Source organism: Camelus bactrianus, chromosome 16 (assembly GCF_048773025.1).
Source record: "Camelus bactrianus isolate YW-2024 breed Bactrian camel chromosome 16, ASM4877302v1, whole genome shotgun sequence".
Taxonomy (NCBI): Eukaryota; Metazoa; Chordata; class Mammalia; order Artiodactyla; family Camelidae; genus Camelus; species Camelus bactrianus.
Window position 1 is genome coordinate 49125653 of NC_133554.1, and position 24480 is coordinate 49150132.

The 24480-nt window shown below is 39.1% G+C and overlaps 1 protein-coding gene across 11 annotated transcripts in view; it reads left to right on the top strand.

The window, feature by feature from the left end:
* CEP112 (centrosomal protein 112) overlaps nt 1-24480 on the top strand; it is a 381720-nt gene that overhangs the window by 286030 nt on the left and 71210 nt on the right. For all 11 annotated transcript variants that reach the window (XR_012499617.1, XR_012499618.1, XM_074343512.1 and 8 more), the window contains 2 exons: nt 6365-6427; nt 12505-12654. Coding sequence is in view for 9 of the 11 variants with exons in the window: in XM_074343512.1 (XP_074199613.1) it covers nt 6365-6427; nt 12505-12654 (213 nt within the window). In the remaining 2 variants the exon portion in view is untranslated. The remainder of the gene's footprint in view (nt 1-6364; nt 6428-12504; nt 12655-24480) is intronic.

Genomic DNA, 24480 nt, shown 5'->3' on the forward strand with positions numbered 1-24480 from the left:
TTTGTTTAAATATTTGAGTCTGTTTTTAATGGGTAACTTAAAGTCTTTGTCTACTAATTCCACCATCTCTGTCATTTCCAGGTCTAACTCTATTGACTGATTTTTCTCCTGCCTATGGCTCACATAGTCCTGCTTCTTCTCATGTTTGGTTATCTTTTATTGGATGTTGGGCACTGTAAAATTTGCTGTTGAATGCTGGATTTTCTTGACTTCTTTTAAAAACTACTGGACTTTGTTTAGGAAGCTGTTAAGTTACTTATGGATGACCAGTTTGATCCATATGAGGCTTGTTTTAAATTTTGTTAGAGCTGACTTAAGATTGTCTTTACTCCAAGGCTGGTTTAACCCCATGACTAAAGTGTGACCTTTCTGGGTGTTCTGTGAGGACTCTCCATTCTGGCTGGTCAAAACTCAAATATCTCTCAGCTTTGTGTGAGCTTTGGGAATTGTTTATCTCAAAGCTCACCAGTCACTTTTCACTTGGCCTTATAAGACTTAACCCTTCACATGCACAAAGTATCAGCAACAGACTCAAGGGGAAACCAGGCAGATGTCCAGTGCTATTTCTCTGCATAGCTTCCTCCTGTCTAGTGCTCTGCTCCCACAAATTCCAGCTTCCTCAGCCTTCCCAAACTCCAGTCTTTGTTTTCTCAATTCACAATACTGCTACGCTCTCCTTTGATTCCCTTCCCCTACATTCAGGCCCAGAATGTGCCTCCCGGATGAAAGCAAGGGTGACTGTGGGCTTATCTCATGTGTTTCCCTTCTCTTCACATGGTCACAGTCCTGTGCTTCTTGTTTCCAACATCTTAAAACAGTGTTTCCTTTATCTTGTCCTGTTTCCTAGCTGTTTACTGCAGCAGATCAAGTTACTCTGTCATGGCCCAGGTGGAAATCATGAATTTTATTTATGCTTCCAAATTTTTACCTTTCTTTTGAGGTAAAATATAGAGATTTTTCAAGTTTGAAAATTCTGTAAATATTTTAAATTAAATTATACATAAATATTTGTTATGACTGCTCTGAATATTTTTGTTGATAAGGTAGTAACGCAGTTGTATGTTAACATCTGGCACCAGCTGGCCATAACTGTATTCATAATGCTTGAAGAAGCTTCAGATGGATGCCTACAAAGCTTCTGAGTAGAAAATACTGCATAATAATCTGAGCTTTATGCTATGTTTCAAGAATCTGGAAAATACCCTTTCTTTTTAATCCTATAAACAAATATTTTATTCAAAAATGTAATACTATTATATTTTAAAGAAATTTATCTTTACAAGATCTGGGCTTACCTTAAATATAAGTATTCTAGAGGAGTCTCCTAATTTTCTTCCTTCCAAACCACCTTCCTGGAAATCAGGAATGCCTGAACTTTCACCGTTAATAAAAGGAAATGGAAAAAAAAAAAGGGAATGAAGGATTTTTTTGAATTAAGACATATTGCAAAGTACCTTGCAAGGAAAGGGTAGCAACTGAGATGATCAACAATGATTGACACCTTTGTGAAAATTGTTTGGTTTGTTCCTTTCCAGTAGGGTTTTAAACCCAAGATTTTTATAGGAATTACATGCAGAAAGTGGACCCACACACTATGCTCTTTAACAGAGAAGAATGACCCAAGGAAGAGGCTCTAGAACAGTAGAGGAGAACTGAGTGCCTGGTCGAGGGTGGAGGGCGTGGCCAGCACACGTGGGAACAGGGAGAAAGAGCCAGAGATTAAAACAACAGCAGCAAAAAAGAAAACAACTTTCTCATTTCAAGACTATGATTTTCCTCTCATCTGTTATTCTACATCTGTTCAGGTCATGCTGCAGACGATTGAAAGTCGTATTTCTATATAGTAATGATACCTGTAAAAATAAGATTTGGATTAAAATAACTAACCCTAATCTAATCGTATGTATGGAAATGTCCAGTCAGTACCATCCTGAGAATAAAATTATTCATGCTTTATAGACAGTTGGCGTGATAAGTAAGCTTTATAAATTTTCAACCATGCTAAACTAGAGCTTTTTAGGTTTATTTAAAAGGAGTTCAGAAATGCAGGCTACTGTGATTTTGGTTCAAATAAATAGTAAAAACTCTTAAGGTTGATAAATTAATTTTATTTATTCAGTCATTCTCATTATTCTCCAAAGTGTTGACTCTGCTCCATTTTGCTATTAGCAAGTTCTAGAGGTGTTCATCTATTACCAGTTGGTCTCACTTTGAATTCAACACTGGTCATTTCAAGTGGGCCCTAATAACCACTGTTACCTACAACTCCTGCAAAAGCCGTCTCTTCCTCTTGTGCTCTAGAATCCACCCCATCTCCTTCACTCAAGGACATGCCTCCAGTAAATCTTTGGCATCATCTATTTCTCCTTCTCTGCTGCCATTTCTTTCCCATCATCCTGCGCACATAGTGTTCTCTTATCTTGTAAAAAAAAAAAAAAAAACAGACCTTTCTTTACTCACTTCTCCTGCAACTTCCAGCCCATTTCTCTCTCTCTTTTTTTTTCTTTGTAACAAAACTCTGAAGAAATCATCTTATTTGCTCCAGTTCCTCTCCCTCTAATCCATCTTTCTTCCTTGCCACTGTACCAGAATTGCTTGTATCCACATCACCAATGTTCTCTACACACTTAAACCCTCAGTCCTCACTTGATATGACTTCTCTGTAGAATCTGACACAGTTTAATAGTCTTTGAAACACTGTCTTCATTTGGCTTCAGGATTCCCTCTTACCCCATTTTCTTCTCTCTCCAGCTATTACTTCTGTTTACTTTCCTCCTTATCTACTTTCCTTTCCTCCAGTCTACTGACATTTGCAGGCCCAGAGCTCAGCATTAGACTTCTCTATTTGATATACACTCAGTGCCTTGAGGTCTCATCCAGTAGCATAGTTCTCTCTGCCACTTACATACCGATGATATCTGGATTTATACTTCTAACCTAGACCTCTTCTCTGAACTCCTGACGTGAATATCCAAATATCCATCTCAACAACAGATGTCCAAAAGCCATCTCCAGACTTAATACGTCCAAAGCTTATCTCTTAATCTTTCCCCCCAAATCTATTCCATGCATAGATTTTTTGATGTAAGTTAATGACAACCCTATTCTTCTAGTTGCTTAGGACAAAAATCTTGAAGTCATCCTTGATTCATCTCTTTTTTATCACAAAGCATATCCAATTGGTTCTACTTTGAAATCTTTCTCAAAATCTGACCACTTCTCACCACCTCGTCTGTTACCATCTGGATTATTTGCAACAGACTCCAACTGGCTTCTTTGCTTGATTCTTGCCCAAAACCAGAGCCAGAGTGATCTCATAAATACTTAAGTTAAACCGTGTCACTCTTGTACTGAAAGCTCCTCACTGACGCTCCATGTCACTCAGATTAAAAGCCACATTCCTTACAACTGCCTACCACACTGTGAAGGATCTGGCCCTTCGTTCTCTCTCAGACCTCATCTTGTCCAACCACACTGGCCACCTCACTGTGCGTTGAACATGCTGTGCCTGCCTCTGCCTCAGGGCCTTTGTACTGGCTCTCCTTCTGCCTGGAGCACTCTTTCCCTAGAGTCCACCATGGCTCCCTCATCTTCTGCAGGTCTTTGCTCACATGTCATCCTCCCATTGAGACCTCCCTAACTTCTGTGTTTTAAAAATTGTAAACTCCCCCTACGTTTCCACACCTCTCATCTCTCTCTCTTGCTTTATCCTTCTGCACAGCACCTGCACCATCTAAAATATTATCGCTTTGGTAAGTTATATGTTAACTCTCTAGGTTAGAAGTTCCGGGTAGAGAGGGATTTTTGTCTGTTTTGTTCGCTGCTGTAGTCCCAGTTGCCTGAAATGGATGAATGAATTGGATAGTTAGTTGTAAAAGGACCTACTTGAGTTTGTAGGGCACTGGGCTGGCTAGCCATAGACTCATGAAGAGTCACTGCATCTGAGACACAGGCCATCCTCCACTAACCAATGTCTCTGGGAATCTTTATGACACTATAATTTTAGATTTATATATAAAATTTATATTTTCTAGTAAGTAAATATTTTAAAGCATTTAAAACAGTGCATGGTAGGAGCTCTACAAGTGTTTATTAAATAAGCAACAAATACTTTATCAAGCGTTTTGTGATTAAAAAAAAAACAAAACTACCCAGTATATTCAATGGGATTATGGATGCAAAGAGATTTATGGGATAAACTCTATATATAAAGAATTGCTTGTGAACTTCAATTAATAAAACACATGACTATTGTCTCAGTCAGCTTGGGTTCTATAGCAAAACACCATATATTGGGTGGCTTATCAAGAACAAAACTTTATTTCTGACAGTCCTGGAGGATGGAAGTCCGAGATCAGGGTGCCAGCATGGTCGAGTTCTTATAAGAGTCTTCTTCTCGCTTGCAGACTGTCATCTTCTCCTTGTATCTTCACATGGCAGAAGGAACTAGCTCTCTGACCTCTTCTTATAAAGGCCTTAATCCCATTCAAGAGGGCTCCACCCCACGATGTAATTACCTCCCAAAAGCCTCACCCCAAATACCATGACAGTAGGATTAGGGTTTCCACATACGAATTTATTCCTTGTCCATCTCTGCCCTCACCCCTGGTTTGCTCTCTGGTGAGGTGGGATGAGAGAGGGCAGCCAGCAACAGCTGAGGGCTGAAATAAAAACAGGATTGTACAAAAATTGCCATCCTGAGCATCTAGGCGCCCTTCTGAAAACACTGGCAGCCAGATGTGTGCTGCCAGGTAGTAAACTGGAGGATACGGCTCTGGGCAAAGTGGTCCAAGAAGAATGTCCACTCAGATAGTGGCATGGGAGAGTCCAGGACCCCTTGTGATCCCTGTGATGACACCCACCTGTCCCCAAGCCTGCCCCTTTTAGAAGGCCACACTTTAAATAAGAAAAAACACCAAAGATCACCAAAAATTGAGGAAGGTTTCTAAAGTGAGAAAGAGACCAAACCAGGCTGGCAAGACAAATAAATAAGATGAACTAAGAAAAAAAAAAAAACACTCTAGAGAGCAGAAATATAATTAAAATATGTGTGTGTAGATATAGACATATGGGTATGTACATGTATATATGAAATTAAGAACCTCAGGAGAAATAGGGAGGCATTGTATGAGAGGCGATATGCGATGTGTTCTAGCTGGAAAGCACCCATGCCTTACAGTGCAGGATCGAGTCCTGGCTCCATCACTTCCTAGACATGTGATGCTGAGCAGCTTACCTGAGGCAGATTACTGTGCGTCAAGTTTCCACATCTGTAAAAAAGGGGAGTGAAGTTGGTACTCAGAGAACAGCAACAAAAACTCTTGGAAATCACAATGAGTACGGCAGAATTTTTTTAAAAAATCCAATACAAAGTTTAAAATTTAAAGTTGAGAAATTGCTACAAAAGATCACAAAGACAAAGTAATGGAAAGTAGAAACAAGAAGAAAAAAGGGATGATACAGCTGAGAGGTCCAGTAATCAGAGCTGCAGGGACAGACAGAGACGAGAGAAAGAGACAAACTGGGGGGGAAAAAAGAGAGGAAATTAGGAGAGTAATGACCAAACCCCTTTCTAGAAATGAAGGACACTTACTGCCTGCACAATGGATGAAAAACAAAACAAAACAAAAAAAACCCAGTCTAGGGCATGTTGCTCTGACATTTCTGAGCTCTAAGGATAAAGTGAAGATCCTGAAGGCTTCCAGAGAGCGGGAAAGCAGGTCACACACAAAGGATCGGAACTCGGGTGGCACAGGCGATAATAAGAGTTCTAAGGAAGGTGGACTTATTCTGGGAAGGCCACCCTACTTCCGGAGCATAAAAAAAGTGGTTTGATTTAGATACATTTGTCACTTCAAAAAAGTGTTCTTGTGTTAGGCAGAGTAGTGAGTCAAATCTTTGCTCAGTAAATCTGAAAATCTGTCTGCCTCCGTCCAGGAGCATCTAGCTCTTTCATCTTTAAACTAAGGGAAAGGGTATTACGTTTCCCTTGTACTTTTCCTCCGCCTCCGATTCCCTGTCCCCTCGTGTCCTCTCCCTTTCCCTGCTCCCCCTCCGAGCCCTCACACTTCTGCTGGGTCTATTTCTGTCTCTCCTCCCTTTCTCTTTCTCTCCACAGAAGTCTGTGTTTGTCTAATAATTGGCAGGAGAGATCTTTTTTTTTTTTTTTCTCTTTTGCTTTTTGCTTTTTAAGTGATGAATAGTTGGCGTTAGATCAAAGACAAGCCCTGTGGTTTTCTGGCCGCCCCAGAAGGGCGGTGCAGCTGGCAGCCATCCCAGCTGCCTGGTGATAGGCATGTGGAAGAGATACCAAACTCACAGGTCACTGTGTGTGTGTGTGTGTTTGTGTTCGTGTGTTTTTCAGGCCAACAACAGGCTCAAGCAGATTGAGAAGGAATATACTCAGAAGCTTGCCAAATCTTCACAGGTAAGAATGTTAAAGGAAAAAAAAAAAGCAAAACCAAAACAAAGAAGAAAGAAACCTACACATAAAAGCATTTGTACTTTAGAGTTAAACTGAATTCTTTTCCATTTTGTGTGTGTGTGTGTGTAGATTAGTATATTTTTTATGGATATATAGATAAATAAAATACGCTTTTCGGTCTTAATTTTTTTTTTTTAAATTAGGCATATTGAACCATTTGAACCAACACACACACACACATCCAGATGTCGTAAAACCAGCCCGTGTACTTGAACAAGCCCAGGCTGAAACATATTTCACAAGGGCGGGAGATGTACACACCTACATTTGTGATGTCAGCAGTTTGATACCATCTGGGCTTTTTTGTAGAATTCCATTTTGCTTCACCTGAAGACTGCTTAACAGCAAAACTCAACATGGCAAATACACTGGGTTTAAATTAGCAGCCAACCATAGACTCATTTGGGGGAAAAGAAGAATTATAATTCATACCTTGCTGTATGTTGTTGCTATGGTAGTTTTAGTAGAGGACCAAAAATGAAATGCTTGTCTCTACTTGACGTATGATGCTCAGAGTCCTTTTTCTGGAAAAGTTGCTATAATGACTCCCATAGTGTCATCCGGGGAATCCCAAGCATTCCTTAGGCATATGAGTAATTCTGGAATACACACTAATTTCCATCTGATGGGTGGATTAAGCCATTTCATTTTGCAAGCATCATATCTAATGATTTTTTAAATCAGCTTCTCTGAGTATTTTTGCCATGTGTATTGTGATATGTGGCAGTAAACTGAAATTTATTTACCTTTTTATGGGTTCCTGCACAGTGCTAGTAATAGCAACAGGACAACAAAATGTTAATAAAATTAGGAATTTTATGGGGCACTAATCCTATTGACTCATTCAGTCTTCATTTACAGTAACTCTGGGGTTAGGAACTCTTAGTGGCCCCATTTTTCCCCTTGAGAAAACTGAGACTCAGAGAGGTGAGGTCGCACAAGTGACCACGCGACTAAGCCAGGACCCAACCTGTATCTGACTTTGGAACGGAAACCCTTAACCTGACACCACCAGTCTGGCCCAACCCCTCACATTTTTAATATGGCAAGACTGCTGATAATTATGAAATTTCTTAGGTTCTATAATTATTTCTAAAATGCACATGTATTGTATAATTCACACCCCATTAGGAAAGCAAAAAGTCTCTAAGAGAAGACTTCTGTGTTTATTTAAAAGATGACGATGAGGTCTTGATTGCCATTATTCCAGGAAAGAACATGGGGAAATATCCTTTTTAATCCACTGAGAAAGATTCTTATAATCAAAAGACATCTTCTGGGTCCAAAAGTTAAATTAAAACATGGAAAACAAACCAAAAAAAACCCACCCAGCTGGCATTCCCTTACATCCTGCTCATTTTCCTTTCTATTGCATGGGGGAGGCAGACCGAAAGTGAGATATAAGATAGCTAATAAAAATGCTTAAAGATCTAGAGCGTAAACAGGAGTATTAAAGTTTATCTGAAGGAAGGTGTGAAGAAGCCTGATTAGTCCATATTAAAGCAAATTAGATGTAAGTTAGTGTGGAAAAAAGCCTAAGCTTTGGAGTCCGCAGACCTGAATCTGAATACCAGTCCCACCGCTTCTGTGACCTTGAGCGAGTTACCTGCCCTCTCTGGAATTCGGCTTCCTCACTTGTAAAATGGGGGTGTAGCACTTACCTCATAGGTCAGTGTGAAGTATTAAGTGATCCAATGCCAAAAAAGTGCTTAGTACAGAGCCTGCTACATGGTAAAGCATTTAATAACTGTTAGTTTTTCCGGGAGCATATTAAAATTGCAGTAGAAAAAGAAAGGGAGGGAGCAAAGAATGACACAGGTATGGAAGGAGCAAGAAATTATTTATTTTAAATACACTTCTGGGTGTTCAAGGATCGGTGAAGTCTCCCTCCAAAGTTTGGAGAGGCATGGGGTCGCTGAATATTTTCCCACATAAAGACATGAAGGAGACGAGGAGGAAAAATCAGTAACAACTATCATGTCCTTTACCCGTCATTTCATAAGTGAAAAGTGCAATACAAAAACAGAAAAAAATCTTAGAAACATGATAAAAGTCCATCCTTCTTACATTACGAATATTTTGTTAGCTCACTTCTAAATACACATAAGTATTTATATGCATATAAATATATGTGTCTATTTGTCTGTGAACTGGCATTTGAAAAATACCGGTCTATAATCTAGTCAGTTCAGAGAAACAGATTGTTTGAAAATAGACATTATGAAACAGACCTGTGGACTGACTTGCTGTTTTCCAGTGATGGTTTGCTGGAATCTCTTAACACATATCTAAGCTGAGGAGCATGCCAGGAGCAAAGCTGCGTAACTGTTTATCAGATTTTTAAAAATCCCTCTCTCAAAAAAAAAAAAAAAAAAAGTAGTAAGATGAATGCATTAGTAATGAATACACTGGTGCCTAGGAAATCATCAGGTTAATTTGGAAAATATTTTAAATATCTTCCTCCCTTAAAGGAAGTTACTTAATCTTTAAGATTTTATCAAGCTTTTAGACCTAGTAGACCATGTATGCTAAGCCCTCGGCAGGGCCAGGACTGTGCCCCTTCTGGGATCCTCAGTGTTCACGTGATGGCAATGTTTGCATCATCTCTGGGCACACTCCCAAATACAGTTCCCTCAGAATCACATATTTGTTCTTTTTTTAATCTTAATATTACATATTAACCTTGCCTTTTCATCTTTCATGCAGTTTTCCCCACTCAGCTGACTTCCCCGGTGGCCATTTTTCAAAGAAAAACATTGCCACTTTGCAGGAATACAGGTAGCTGTGGGGAACACTGAAGCTGAATGCCAGCCAAGCCCCCCATTGCCAAGGGGCTGGCTTCCCCCGCACTGCCCCACACCCCTCCTGCCGATGCAGATTGATGCCCGCGCATGAGCCGCGTGTCCCACGTGCCCCCAGCCTTCATGTCACCCTCCAGGGTGGCGACTGGAAGGAAGATATGCCCCTCTTCCACTCATTTCCTGAGGGTCTTCAATGTTTGCCAAGCCTTCCCAAGCATGCCTTGTCTACTGTATTTTAAAGAAGAGTTTTATAAAAATCTCAAACTATACTGTGATCTGAAAAACAATAGAGTTAAAAATGAAATCTTAACCTCTATTTAGAATCCTGTAGTTATTTTTAAGACCTAATAAGACTGTTAACATTTATGCAAATGAGAAATTGCTTAACAATAATGATTAACTCTTACAGCTTTCTTGGTTAAGTTGCTTACAGTATTAGCCCCAAATAGATTTCCTTTTGCTTTCTAAAATATTAATTTTTCATATCCATATGGAAATGTTCTAATGCACTTTTTTCTCTGAAGCTAATACAGGGTAGACAGTTAGTTGAGTGGTGGCATTTTGGTTCATGATTTTTTATATGATTCGATCAAAACTGATGGGGTTTGATTCGGATTGTATAGATTAGTTTTCATTTTTCTCGGAAACGTTTTACATTATTCTATGAAAAGACTAGATTAGCTCAATATCATTTGCCAGGGAGTTATTTTTTCTTATTTACTATGATTGTAGTTCCACCACTTAAGCTTTTATCGAGTGCCAGTTATATGCACTGAGCTAAGGTGAAGAGTCTGTTGTCTTATACTCTAGGTCTGCAACCAAGAGTTTTGTTCCTCACCTAAAGCATGTTAATCTGGTTAGTGTGATTACTTCTCCATCTTCAAGTAAATCTCAAATCTGTTTTTAAAATTATCCATATTTCAGTCACCTCTCTAAATCTATATTATTGTCAGTCTATCAAACAGTTTATCTACTTATCTTTACAAGGTATTTCACCTGAAGTGTTTTGACACTCTCCCTGTATCATCTTCATAAATTTTAAAAATAACTTTCCAAAGATAATCTCATTATCTCCCCAAAGGAATCTCATAATCCCCCCTCCCCCGAGAATGTAAGGTTTCATTTTCTAAAAGCATGCTCTCCTCAGAACATCCTGGTCTTTGCTCATCACTCCTCCCAAAACCTGCATTTATTTCTTTTTGATGTACTTTTGTCATAAATCTTTTGAAAAGAAGAGATCCATGTCTCATGTCCTCATGGTCATTTGGAAAGCCCCCAGATATTTTTATCTTCAGTCTTGGTCAATTAAAAGCTAATCTAAAACTTACTATTTTGTAAAGAATACGAAACTACTTTGTGCCTTAAAAATGCATTTTGTGATTGTGATAGTGGGTATATGAATCTATACATGTGATAAAATTGCATAGAACTAAGCACACACACACGCACACACGCACACACTGAACACATTACAGAATTAAACTCATCACTTCTACCAAGTTTTAGTTTACTCAACTTGAAACATTGCAATAGTCATTGAAATATTAAGTTATTTTTACTATTTGGCCCCGTGTTCCTATAAAATATCAATCTTAAGTTTCATGTTGGGCCAAGGAACTCTGGCTCTTTCTTATCTCTGGCTCCTCTTGCTCTGTGACTGTGAGTGGGCTGATTATTCTGTGCCTCAGATTTTGACATTTACTCTAAGAATTTAACCTTCCCTGTTTCATAGAAGTGCTATGAGAATTCATTGAATTGATGCCAGAATGAAACCATTTAATCAGAATTCAGAAAACAGATGAAAACATCTTCATTCCTAGTAAATGAATTCCTCTACTCATAGCAGAAGGTTCAAGTTTGCATTTAAAAATATTAACATATTTTGTCATTTATTACACAATTGTCTTAAAATATTTATAAATTCTAAGTGTTAAACTTTGTTATAGTGAGTTTGCTCACTTCTAAAAGCATCAATGTTCCATTTTTTGGTAAATATTTATGTCACTAGTAACAACTAATGTTTCTCTAAGACTTGGCATCTGGAAGACTCCAGACAGTTTCTATTTATTGCCTTATAACTCTGTAATCTAGTTTTATCATCAAATAATAGTTGGAAAACTGAGCTTCAAGGGAGATAATTAACTTGTCCAGTGTTTCTCACCAACAGCATTATATTCTAACCTGGAACTAACTTCCTTTTTTCATTAGAAGAAGCCACCATTTCCTGCTTTTAAAAGGGCATCGCTATTGAATTTGAAAGGAAATGGGTGCATCCAACCCAAAGGAAGAGCAATTCTCTCAGTAAACCTGTCAAATAAAAAGGTCCCTCATCAGATTTACTTCGGGAACGTGGAGGGAACTCAGTGATGGAAGAGAACTAATTCTCAAATGTAGAGAATGCTATGGGAGTCTCTGAAATGACTCTTTTGAACCAAAAACAAACTTTCATGAACATATATCAGTTAGGAAGAAAGCCACCTATTTGGAGCTATATCCTAATAAACTCTTTAATGCCAAAACCTTGTTTAAAAGAAAGGCAAAGAGTAGCTAGTTAAGAGGAATCAACTATACAGCAATCAGTCTGTCTGCACGGTTCAAATCCTGCCTGTCTCCTGGGTGGATGTCATCTTCAGCCATATAAAATCTTTGACCTCTTTCTATGCCTCTGTTTCTCCATTTGTAAAAGGTGGGCCATGATAATGCTTGTCTCACAGTAGTAAATGACACAGAAACTCAAGTGCTTAGCACAAGATGTAAACATTAGTAAACACTCAAAAATGATGGTGTAGAATTAGGTAACTATGAAGAATGAACTCTGTTTATTACTTTCTTTGGTTATTATAGTTCAAAGTATCATGAAAGGCAAAATAGTTGTTTTCACTCTAATAAGTATGCTTCTCAGTAAAAGAAATTCTGACACGTTCCATATTTTTGAGATCACAGATGTTCTTTCCTCTGATGAGTAAATATTGTGGAATGTTATAGTGGAAGTGGCTTCCAAGTATATTTGGTTCAGCAGTTGTTCACCATTCACAGTTTTATTATAGTCTTTTATTGTGTGGAATTTCAGGCACTAGAGTGTGTGATATGTTAATTGAAAATATTTAGTTTGTGGACTAGCGTTTTGCCAAATCCCTTCTTCTGTTAAGCATAAATACATATAAAATAGGTGCCTCTCACTGAAGAATCTGAAGCTATAGCATGCTGTTTTCATTTTAGATCATAGCAGAACTTCAGACAACCATTTCCTCTCTGAAAGAGGAGAACAGCCGGCAGCAGCTTGCTGCAGAAAGGCGGCTCCAGGATGTGATGCAGAAGTTTGAAGATGAGAAGAAGCAGCTGATTAGAGATAATGACCGAGCAATCAAGGTAATCTGAAGACTTCAGTAACCAGTGGTACCAGCTGCTTTAATATAATTAAAAGGAGGGCTGGAATCCCAGCAGTGGGCAGATGAATGCAGGTATCTGGCTTGTTCACACAGCCTGCATAATTCCATTCACTGGACTCTACCTTTGATGTATCCAGTGACTCAGGCTGACTTCCCTCTAAGAGATCACATGCCAGCATAAAAAGTCATTTTTGGCAAGCCCAGTCCATTCCCATTGAACAAATATTTGAAAAATACCCTGTCCTTTCTCTTGAGAACCACTTTGGAACTGTCTCTTGAAATTAGCATGACTGTTTTAGTCCAGTACTGCTGGCTAATAAATTCAGAAGTCAGCTTCCAATTTACCTTCTATTCTTTGCCCACATCCTTTCATTATGTGTTCGCATAATGAGAAATAACCTGTTTGAGGTTTGGAATGCCAACCATTTGATGTGCTTTGACATAGTACAGGGTAGATGTGTTGCTGCTGAGAACCTAGGTTGTTTCCAAATGGCTTCAGAGAATCACACCTTCAATAGCAACAGAAAATTCCCTGGACCCTGATCCTTTAGGTGACAGGCAGTTAGATCTCAAAGTAGTTTTTTTCTTGGCTTCATAGCAGTGAATATTATTAAGTGTCTACATCATGCTGTGTTTAATCTGTGAGGATAAGTGTCTGGAAACCTTTATAAATAAGATTTAAAAGAGAACAGAACTTTTTCTTAAATAATTCTCAGCAAAAGATTATTTTTCGGTGATTTTACTTTGTTATAACAATGCTTAAAGCGTGTAGAGTAATCGTACAAAGCAGAGGAAAATAAAAGAAACATTTGGGTTTTATCACTACCCTTTTCTGCCTAATCCATCCATCTTTCTTTTCTATAGCCCATTGCAGGCAATCTGAGTAATTTAGGCAAAAGTCAGTGTTAACTTAAGTTGCTATTTTATATATAGCCTTTAAGCCTGGACAACACTGAATAGAATAAAAAACCTTAAGATATGGACAAAACCTTGGAGGCCATTACATCGAGACTCCTCGGTTTAAAAGTGAGGATTAATTTTGTTATTAATGAGATTTTCCCTGTGTTTTTCCATCCATGAGCTTTTTCCCCCATACGTGTGATATGAGACAAAAAAAGATGTTTTTCATATCCTGGTAACTTTTTAAAATCTTTGAAACTCTTATCATTTATAAATGTAGAGGAAGTACTCATGGATCTGCATGACTTTTGCTTTGCATGAACTGAGTTGACTGCTTTGCTTAAATTCGTTTGTTGTATAAAAATTTCATTTTAAATAAATTTCTTTTCCATTTGCTATCCAAGTACCAACTGGTAGGTAACTTCCGAATTTTAAATAAATAATTAAATCCCAGTATATACAAAAGGGAAAACATGAATTTACTCCGTAATAACATGGTTTCTAGTATTGTCTCTTAAAGATTTAAAAAAACTTGGAAGAAATACAATTAGTATAACGGCCTATTTTTAATTGTTTTTGCATTTACCTTTTAAAAGGGAAAAACATTCTGATCCTAATTTCCAACAAACTGTCAAATCGTAAAGACTGAAGTTGAAGTTAAAAGATGGCAGTATATATACATATATATAGTGTTCTATTATATTTATGACATCCAAAACATAGGTACCATAGGTACTTGAAAATAATTAAAATTACAATGTAGAGAGAATATAGTTGACCTTTGATTCACTCAGACTCTGTATAAAGTGAATGCCTTTTTTTTTTTTAACTAACTACGTAAGATAATTTATTATCACTCATTGCCTGGCTTTCTTTTTAGGCTATGTCACAAACAATAACAGGAATAATAGCTGATATTCATTCAACATGTAGTGTGTACCAGGCCCTCTGCCAAACATTTTCATTCACCTCACATTCCATTACCTCATTTAAGCCTTATAAGTAATCTTTACAAGGAGGGCATTTCTGTCATCCCCATCTTACAAATGGGAAAACTGAGGCTCTGAGGTTAAGTAACCAGCCCCAGGTCAACTGCTAAGTAACTGTCAGAGCCAGGTTCGAGTCACAGTCTTTCTGACTTGAAAGCCTCAGCTATTAACTATTACACCATCCCTCCGTCTCTACATTCTGTCTGTGAAAGTGTGTCAGTGACCAAGTGCATAAGTGGACCCGAATACCCTCACTCAAATTTTCTGTCTGCCTGAATGGTAGCAGCACTTTTGCAACAGTTGTCTGAGTTGGACATTCTAATTATATTTGAGTGTTTTATAGATATAGATACTCAGAGAGAGACACAGTCACCACGAGGCTTGCATTTGGTTTTCTGAAACCAAATACATTTGTCTACACAGACATTAAAATAAGCGCATATGGACCTAATATTTTGTAGTGTTTAAATACTGGCTGTAAATAGTGCTGTAAAAGCAGTGGGCTCACTCACTGTGACATGTACTTCACCCCACTTTCTGGGCTGATGATGCGCTGAGCTCTCCAGCTGGTGATGGAGAGTGGAGATGGGCACTCACTTGGCCAGAGCTTCTGACCTTTCATTAAAGCAAGTCTTTAGAGAAAAACCCAGGTATAAAGCAGGCCGCTGAAATCCATTTGAAGGGCCACCCGTCTGGGGTAGTGGAACTTGATAAAACATTCTGGAGAATAATCTGGTGCTCCCTGTCATTATTAAATTGCCCGGGAGACATGCCTAGCCTTTGACCCATTTCCAGAATGTGCCCTAAGTGGCAGTTAAAGAGTTGTACTAAGCTTGAGCTAGCCAAAGAGATGCTCATTCTCACATTCGTTCATTTCTCCTAGAACTGTTTATCGAGCTCCCATTGTGTGCTAGGCACCCATGGTACCAGCATGTTCTGTCTCCCTTTTGTACTTTATTTTCCACCAAAGCACATGAGCTGAAAACCATGCAATAGTGAAAACGCTGTTGGAGAAGGGTATTTAAGAATCTTGAAGATGTTCACAAGATAGTTTTCAATGAAAATGCAGTTTACAGAACATTATATACATATGGGGTCATCTTTGCAAAAAAAAGAATATATAAAGAGAAAAAGACTAGAATTGTGTATCAAAATTTTACTGGTGGATATCTTTGAGTGATGAAATTTGTGGTAATTTTCTTCTTTTATCATAGCTCTAGATTTTAAATTACAAAACCACTTTTACGATAAGAAACAATAAAAAGTATTTGGTAAAAAAAAAAAAAAAAAGGAAGAGCCTCATTCTTAAAGGGATCCAGTGGACACTGAGGGACTCGTGGTAGCGGATCCTCACAGCAGGAGTGATTCTTGCTGTTTAAGAACAACCGATGAAGTGAGGTCTTTCATAGACCAGAATTCCTGAGTGTAAAAGGAAACGCGTTCACACGAGTAGATACTTTATGCTGTAAGATACCCTCTCTCGAGAGCAAAAAAAAAAAATCGTCTTTATCACTTATTTACTGCTTGAGTTCACTCCTTACCTTCCGAGTCAAGCTTCTAAAAAGAGTTATCTCTGCTGCATACCAAATCACCCCAAAACTTGATGGTGTAAAATAACACCTGTATTACATGCCCACGAGTCTTGGGATCAGAAATTTGGGCAGGGTTGCTTTGGGTGGTTCTTCTGCCCAGTATTTAAAGTCAACCCAAATCTCATCACCCAGAAATAACCATCTTAGTACTGACATGAACATCACTGCAGATGTCCTACTACATGAAAGGAGAGACGAGAAGGAACTCTAAATGGACTTACAAGATGGGTTAATATGCTTGATTCTGTATTTTCACTAGTTTTAGAAAAAATCTCAAGTTAATTTTACTTCAGTTCAACAGATGAAAGAAGAGTTAAACAGAAGGCACTGTTGAACTTTCAGATAGAATTTGATTTGTGGCTGAAAGATGAGTACATTCGTACGCTCACATGTCCTCCCATCACCCTCCTTGCCACCTCCTGCCTGGGGTCGCGTTATAGCTTTACACTGTCCAGGTTTATGATAGTTACAATTTGTTTTTAACCAAAACCTTAATATTCATGCGCTCTTTAATTGATATGGTGCTTACCCGTAGGCCTTTGATACCACAGCCTTTTACACTTCCATTCCCAAAGTTTTTACTTTGATGTCGTTCTTAATCGGCTGGATTTCATGGTCAAGTACTCCCTTCAAGACTCACAGCACTATCTTCCCTCAGTTTTTCCACGTTTAAGAATGTCTGCTGATTAACCTTTATGTTGGAATGACATGTTAGATGGGCAGAACATTCTTGTTCACATTTTTTCCCACAAGAACTTAAACATTGCTCATCTAGCATTTAATATTGCTGTGGGGAAGGCTGAGCAAGATTGAAGTGTTCCCCCAGGTCAATGATTTGCTTTTTCTGAGGGATTCTTGAAGAAGTCTTTCTTAACATGTAAGTTTAATAGATTAACCAAGATACATTCAGTAATTAACCAGGATACCTCTAAATGTTAAACGTTCAATGTCGCACGTTTAAACACAGTGAATCTCCCCTTTGTCGGTAACACTTATTTGTAGTGTCTGCATTTTCTGGAACCTGAGGGGACAGGGAGGAAGAGCTGGGGTAGAGATGTGGGTGCAGTCTGGTTGGGGTGACTGAGTTCATGCTACCTTAATGAGAGAGGGCATCTTCTAATCCTTTGCGGTTTGAATTATCCCAATTGGTGTGTATTCCTGAAGTCCTGACACCCTCACTTCCCTAGAAGATAGACAGCTCTGATTTCTACCAGTTTTTCCACTGCATCCATTTTGCAGTCAGAAGAGGGAAGAGCTGAAGCTACTTACAGTTTTCTCCTCTTCAAATTTGGCAATGTTAATATTCTCAGGATTTTGTTAACTCACAACAAAGTAATGAGTTGGGGGAATTGGGCAGATTTTGAAGTTGAGTCACTGAAATGCTCCAGAATCATGTTTTTTTTTTCCCTTGACCACAATCCTTTGAGGGTTTTTTGTATTGTATCTACCTTACTACCCTATTTCAGTGCTCTAGTGCTTTTCTGCTCATTTTCACTCTTATTTACTCACTTCATTTGGTGTTGGGAGAGGGAAATTCAATCTACTGTCTGATCTTAGAAACCTGTTTGACTCCTTTATAACATTTAACAAGGAGCCTGTGTTAGTCAGCTATTGCCACAATGCTGATTAACAAACAATCCCCCAAACTCAATGAGTTGTAATAACAAACATTTACTTTTCTTTCAACAGACCTGTGGATCATTAGTGTGGTTTGGATTCAGGCTGTGGCTGAGTTTGACTCCAGGCTCTAGATTGAGTTCATGCCTGCTCTACTTGTCTGCACAGTCTCCATGGACTAGTAACTGCCTGGTGTGTCTTCCCCTTGGTGGATTACAAGAGGGCAGAAGGATGAGCAGGCAAAAAAGTCCCTACAGCCTTGGCTTTATTTCCATCCACATCAGTGGGGTGGGAGATTATATATACACTCCAATCTGAGACCACAAACATCTATGAACAGGACTTACTCTGCCATATAAACAGACTCTAACAGCATCCTTAGCCCCATGGCGGCACTTTCCCAATTCACCTGCTGTTCTAAAACCCTCTTTCCCATTCCCTGTCTCCTCTTCCTCTTTTTAATACTCAGATATTCAGGTTAAGCCAAGCCTCATCTATTTTCTCTGGATGTGCCATCCCTAGACAATCCAGCCCCTCACATAAGCTTCCATGCAAACGAATTGTGAGTCTTGACCTCCACGCAGACCTTCTCTGAGCTCTCCATCTGTATTTCCAACTCCTGTTGCATGTTTTCACTTGGAGGACCCTTAGGCTGCTCTAACTAGATTTATCATAAACTGACTTTATCTTGCTCCCACTCTTCTTACCCCCAACCTGTTCTTCTTGTCTCGATTATGAGAATTAAAGTGCCACTGTCATCCACTCAGTCACTCAAGTCAGATTCTGGAAGTCCCCTTGAATGAATTCTTCCTCTTCTTTACCTGCCCAAGGTCACTTCCTAGAAATAACACTTAATATTTCCAAATGCATACCCCATTCCCCAATCACAAGTTCCTGCCTTCTTAGTCAGACCTTCCTCGTCTTTGACCTTGCCTGTTACAATCCCTTTTTTGTAGAATCACTGCCATGAGCTTGACCCTCTCAAATCTGTCCCTCGAACTGTTGATAAAATGACCTTTCTAAAACACAAATATGAGCATGTGGTGCTTTTTAAAATCCATCAGTGGCTTTCTGTGCCTACAGGATAAAATCTATACTTGTCAGCATGGCAGACAAAACCCTTCATGATCTAAACCAGTGGTTCTCAAGGTGTTGTCCTCAGACCCCTGAGGGTCCCTGAGATCTTTTCAGGGGCTCCATAAGGTCAAAACTATTTTCATAATAACACAAAGACATCACTCGCCTTTTTCACTGTGTACACATTTGCACTGATGATCTAAAAGCAATGGTGGATAAAACTGCTGATGTTTTAGCAGGAACCATGACGTTGACACTGAACTGTACGAGTAGTCATTATTTTCTTCACCAGCACGTACTTGTGCTTTGAAAACAAAAAACAAAACAATAAAGAGTATTAATTTTATTAAATCTCAATCCTTGAGAACACATCTTTTTAATATTAAGAGGAAGCATGCATAAGGCACTTCTGCTGCGTACACAAGTAAGGTGGTTGTCTCAAGGAAAAGCAGCTCTGCACTTGTTTGAGTGAGACCTGAACTCTAGTCACTTGGAAGGCAAACTGCGCGTATTCCGTTTTGAGTATCTGACAGAGGTTTTCTTGAAAATAAAGGAAGTAAGCCTGACACTTGAAGGACAATGACTGACTATATTGTTGTTAATGATAAAATTTGAGCTTTCAAGCAAAAATTAGGAATTTGGAAAACCTATACCACCACTGTAAGCTTGACAGCTTCCCAGTACTTAAAGACTTTTCTGTCAAGATCAGTGATATTACTAATGATGTGCGTGGGAAGAAAGGGGGAAGAATTAAGTAAGGGTATCAACATTTGGAAGATTTTTATAACTCACTGAACCAGTGTTTTCCAAATGGCCAATACCCGATGTTACAAAATCATGCATGGGGGGAAGATCCATTCAAAATACAAAAGGGAACAGTGGATCTTAATATAACAGTACACAGAATTCACTGATCAGAGTTTCAGAACCCTCACTGTAACTAACTTTTTAAAGAAACTACCACTTTTCAAGTTTTGATACAGTCCCAAGGAATACCCACAATCATCCGTAAAAGTTACTAAAATACTCCTCCCTTTTCTTTTCTAATTACTTACCTGTGTGAGACTAGGTTGTCTTCCCATATTTCAACCAAAGCAACATAATGCAAGAGATTAAATGCAAAAGCAGGTAGGAGACTAGCTGCCTTCTATAAGTGAGACATTAAAAAGACTTGCAAAAGCGTAAAACAGAGCCACACTTCTCATTAATTTTTTTGCTTTGGAAAATAGTTCTTTTTTTATTTAAAAAATACATTTATGTTCACGTAATGGCTTTATTACTGTTATTTTTAGATGAATTAATAAATATTTTCATATTCCTTCATTTTAATTTCTGAAGTGGTGAATGTCAATAGATAAGACCCACATCAACAAAGTCTCCTTGGGGTTCTTAATTTTTTCAGAGTGTAAAGGGGTCCAGAGACCAAAAACCTGGAGAACCACTTGTCTAGTATTGCCCTTCCCTCCACCATATCAACAGGCAGCCCTCTGCGTTCGTGGTCTCTGTGATGGCGTGAGCTCCATGTGAAGTCCTTTCCCTTTAAGATTTAAATGTCATCTTTCTGTGAAGTGTCAGAGTGAAAAGCTCATGCCAGCTTTGTTCCTTCCTCTAGGGAGGTTTTCACTGCACTGTAATGCGGGGGTCCCCACTCCTTTATGCAAAACCTGGAGGTTGAATGAGTTTTGCAGATCAGGATCTGCAGATTCCAGGAAGGCGACACAGTGCTTTTACTTTATCTCCAGGGGGGTCTGGGACAACGCGCTGTCCCCAGACGCAAGTGCATAGTGAAACGTAGGACTACCCCCCAGTAAACGGGACAAACAGAAACTAGGTCAGTCAGGTTTTGTTGCCTCACAAGTTAACCACAACCTTTCAAAAATACTCTGTGACTTTAAGAGGATTTTCAGATTGCAAAGAGGAGATCGCGAACCTGCACTTTGATTAATTCTCTTTCTCGCCAAGTAGATTCTAAGCTTCTTGAGAGCAAGCACTTACTGCAGTGTTTGGTTCTAGAAGTGGAAAGTTCTAGAAATATGCTGAATAAATGAATGATGTTAGCTCATAAGTCAAGGCTCTGGAAACTAATTATGTCACTTTATTCTCATGTTATTTTATTGAAGGCAGCAAGCTTGCAAATATTCTGTGATGGTATAGCAGATAGGCAAAAATAACTCAGATCCTTTGGTAATAGTGATTTATTTTGCCTAATAGGCAGATTCTAATAAAATATCCTACACTTTGTTTATATTATCCAAGAGCATAATTTCTAAGCTCCAGTACCCCAGGGGTAGGCCCGCATAAGGCTGTACACCAAAGCCAAGTTATCTGAGTGCTAGTTAGCACTCTCCACTGAACTCACAGAAGTTCATTGGGGGAAATTGTTAGAAATAGTTCTATAGAAAGACTGTGGAACATTCTTCTGGCATCACTGCACCACCAGGGCTAAGCCCTTTCTTTGAAGCCTGTGTATTGAAAGTGCCTCACTGTGAAGCCAGATGTCCAAGCAGAGATTTCATATCAAGGAGAAATGTTGTAAAATTTTTGCTTGCAGGCATAGAAAAAAGATTTTAAAGCACTGATGCTCCTCTCCCTTGGCCACTGACTGGAGTTCACGAGAAAAGGTCGGCTGCCAGTAGGACATCTAGAAATCTGGTCTGTGTTACCAGAAGGGCTTGAGAGAGGGAAAAAAAGGAATATTTCATAAGATTGGGCAATTCTCACTGTGCTAAAAGCTTACAGGAATCCATTTCCCAAAGAATAAAATTACAAACCTCATTGTGGGGTTTTAGTAGCATTGAGAAAGAGAAAGAAATCTCAATGCCTAGCATCAGATGGCTTTGTTTGGGACCTGTTCATTATTTAATTCTTGTCTCCCCTGCATGCACGTCCTGAGGGCGCAGAGGGAAGTGACATTCTCTTTGTGCCCTCCTGAATTAGAATTAATAATGCTAAGAATAGAAATGTATTTTCCATCCCACCCAAGAAGGCTCGCCTGCTCACTTAGAAAGGAAGACAGCCGTTCAGTCATACTAGCATAAAGCGTAAGTGCCATTTTCCAGGAAGAATGTTCTGGAAGATAAGCTGGGATACAGCGTGGCAGCGAATGATGACCTTGCTTCCTAGAGCAAGGAGAAGCAATAACAATAAATGAGCAGGGAAGAAATGAAGAGCCCGCCCTCTAAAGTATTTACCCCATCCCTTTCCTTCCAGTTCTGTTTTCTGGCAAATTTTGATTTTATTTAAAGACAGTTGAATATTGTTCTGTGGAAAAAATCCTTCAAGCACTATGAAGAATATTTTTAGCCCCTGGAACATTGCCTTGCATATACTAAGGAGTCAAATAGGTTTGATGAGTGAACACATGAGTGACTGAGTGATTGAAAGAATACAGGCCAAAAAAAGATTCTTCTTCACCAATGTCCAGGTAAATGTTACTCCTAGGAAGTCACTAAGTGATTCTGTATGGTCAGTTTTATTATTGCCTGATCCAAACTACGGACTGCTTTGGTTAATCAAATTTTGGAATATAGATGCATTATTTAGTGTTTTTTTAGTATATAAAAATAGTTTAATCTTTAATAATTCTGAACTGTATCAGAAACTATTTCAAAGTCAGTATGATGAACATCGTGAGCACTGAAATATATAATTTCATCATTATTTAGGTATCAACAGCTAAAATTACACATAATGATGTGTATTTACACATGTGTATATTCAAAAGCACTGGGTTATATAGAATCCTAATTATTGGAAGACTTGATAACGATTTAATATATTAAGTTAATTTTATTAAAAAATTCAATTCAGATGGCTCTTTACTCTAGAAGGAGCTGAGTTTCTCTTCAATCCCTTGTGACCCTTAACAGACTCTCTTTTACCACTTATTAATATTGAAGTCCATGCCTTTTCCTTTTAACTAGCACAATGTTATCTCTTGCTTCTCAGGATTTATTCCTAAAGAACTCAACACCCTGCTCATGTCCTCCTGTGCTCCATCCGCCCCGACTTCAGCCTGGGTGACAGCATCACCCAGTTGGTGTGCTGGCACGTATTGTGCTGGCTTGAAGGGGCCGATTGTTACATTGTCAGGAATTCTGCCAGCTGGAGTATGTGCACCATGGAAATCGGTGCGTGCTGCTACAAATATTTTTTGAGAGCCAGTTATTAAACATTCACCAGCCTACTGCTGCACACAGTGCCCTTTCCCCCACTTTCTTGATGAAGCTGACTTCCAGCTCTAATCCCCACAGTCATGATGACACTCAGCCTTCTCAACACAAGGGTGGAAGGGCAGACAGGTGGATGGGAGACATTCCACTGTCCTCTGTGATGTGCTTTCTAGCTACTGACCAACCTCTTGCTCTGTTTTTTCCTGATGTATGAGTCAACTCTTCCAAATATTCCCTTGAAGTCCCTTTTCTAAGCCCATCATAATACAGAAAGTTTACGAAGTAACCTAGTACCTCTTCGCCAAGTTTAGTGGTGTTTTCCCACTTCTAATCATCCTCTGACTCCATGCAGCATTTGACTATATTGACCAAGAGTTTTCCTTCTAGAGATTGGAAAACTGTTTTCCGTAAAAGGGCTGGATAGTAACTATTCTAGGTTTCACGGGCCATGGGTTCTCTGTCACAATTCCTCAGCCTTCGCTATTGTGTTATAAAAGCAGCCTTAGACAGTAGGTCACCAAGTGGGCATGGCTGTGTTCCAATAAAACTTTATTTGAGAAAGCAGGCCAGGGGCCAGATACGGGGCCTGCTGGCCATAGTTTGCTAACCCCTGCTCTAGAAACTCACTCTTCTATGGTCTACTTGTCTCCTCCGCTGGTCTCTCTTCCTCCTCATGCATGTTCCTCAAGTCTGTGTCCTGGGCTTTGCTTCTCCTGTTCCCTTGCACGGTGAGCTCATCTCCTCTGTGACTTCAGCTGTCACTTGTATAGAGATGCTTCCCAGAAGCCTCAGCCTGATTCCTGGTTGGGTCCCATATCTGACACTGCCTGTAAATCATCTTCTTTTGGAGCGTGCACTACTATTTCAGACTCAGTAACTGAGCATCAAATTATCATCTTCCCTTCCAAATTGGCTCCTCTTTCCAATCTGTCAGGGTTACCCCCAGTCTTTCTGTTTCCTGTTAGAAACTTTGGGTTTGTCTTCATCCTCTTTCCTTCATCCTCATTTATCTCATGTGTATCACCAGCATCCTAGAATATATTTCTTATTCCTCTGATGACCCTGTTCAGAGCCCTTCTCAACTTGAGACTGATTTAAAACAGCCTCCTCTCAGCTGATGTCCCTGCCAAAAGTCTCTCAGCTCCAATCCAGTATGAAGAACTCTGCCAGAAAAATCTTAAATCACTGGTTTCCCTGCCTTACAAAGAGTACTTAGAAATCAATAGGAAAAAACTAACAAGTCAGTGGCCCAAAAGAGCAAAGGACAGGAACACAGAATTCACAGACAAAAAGTAATATCCAGCAAATATGTGAAAATACGCTTATTCTCACCCATTATTAAGGAACGTAAATCAAAACTACGAAGTTTCAAAGGGCCTGGCTGCCCCTTGGTGGGCATACATTTTAAAGAGAAAATACCCAATGATGCACTGTCACTGGAAGTTTAAATCAGTGTAGC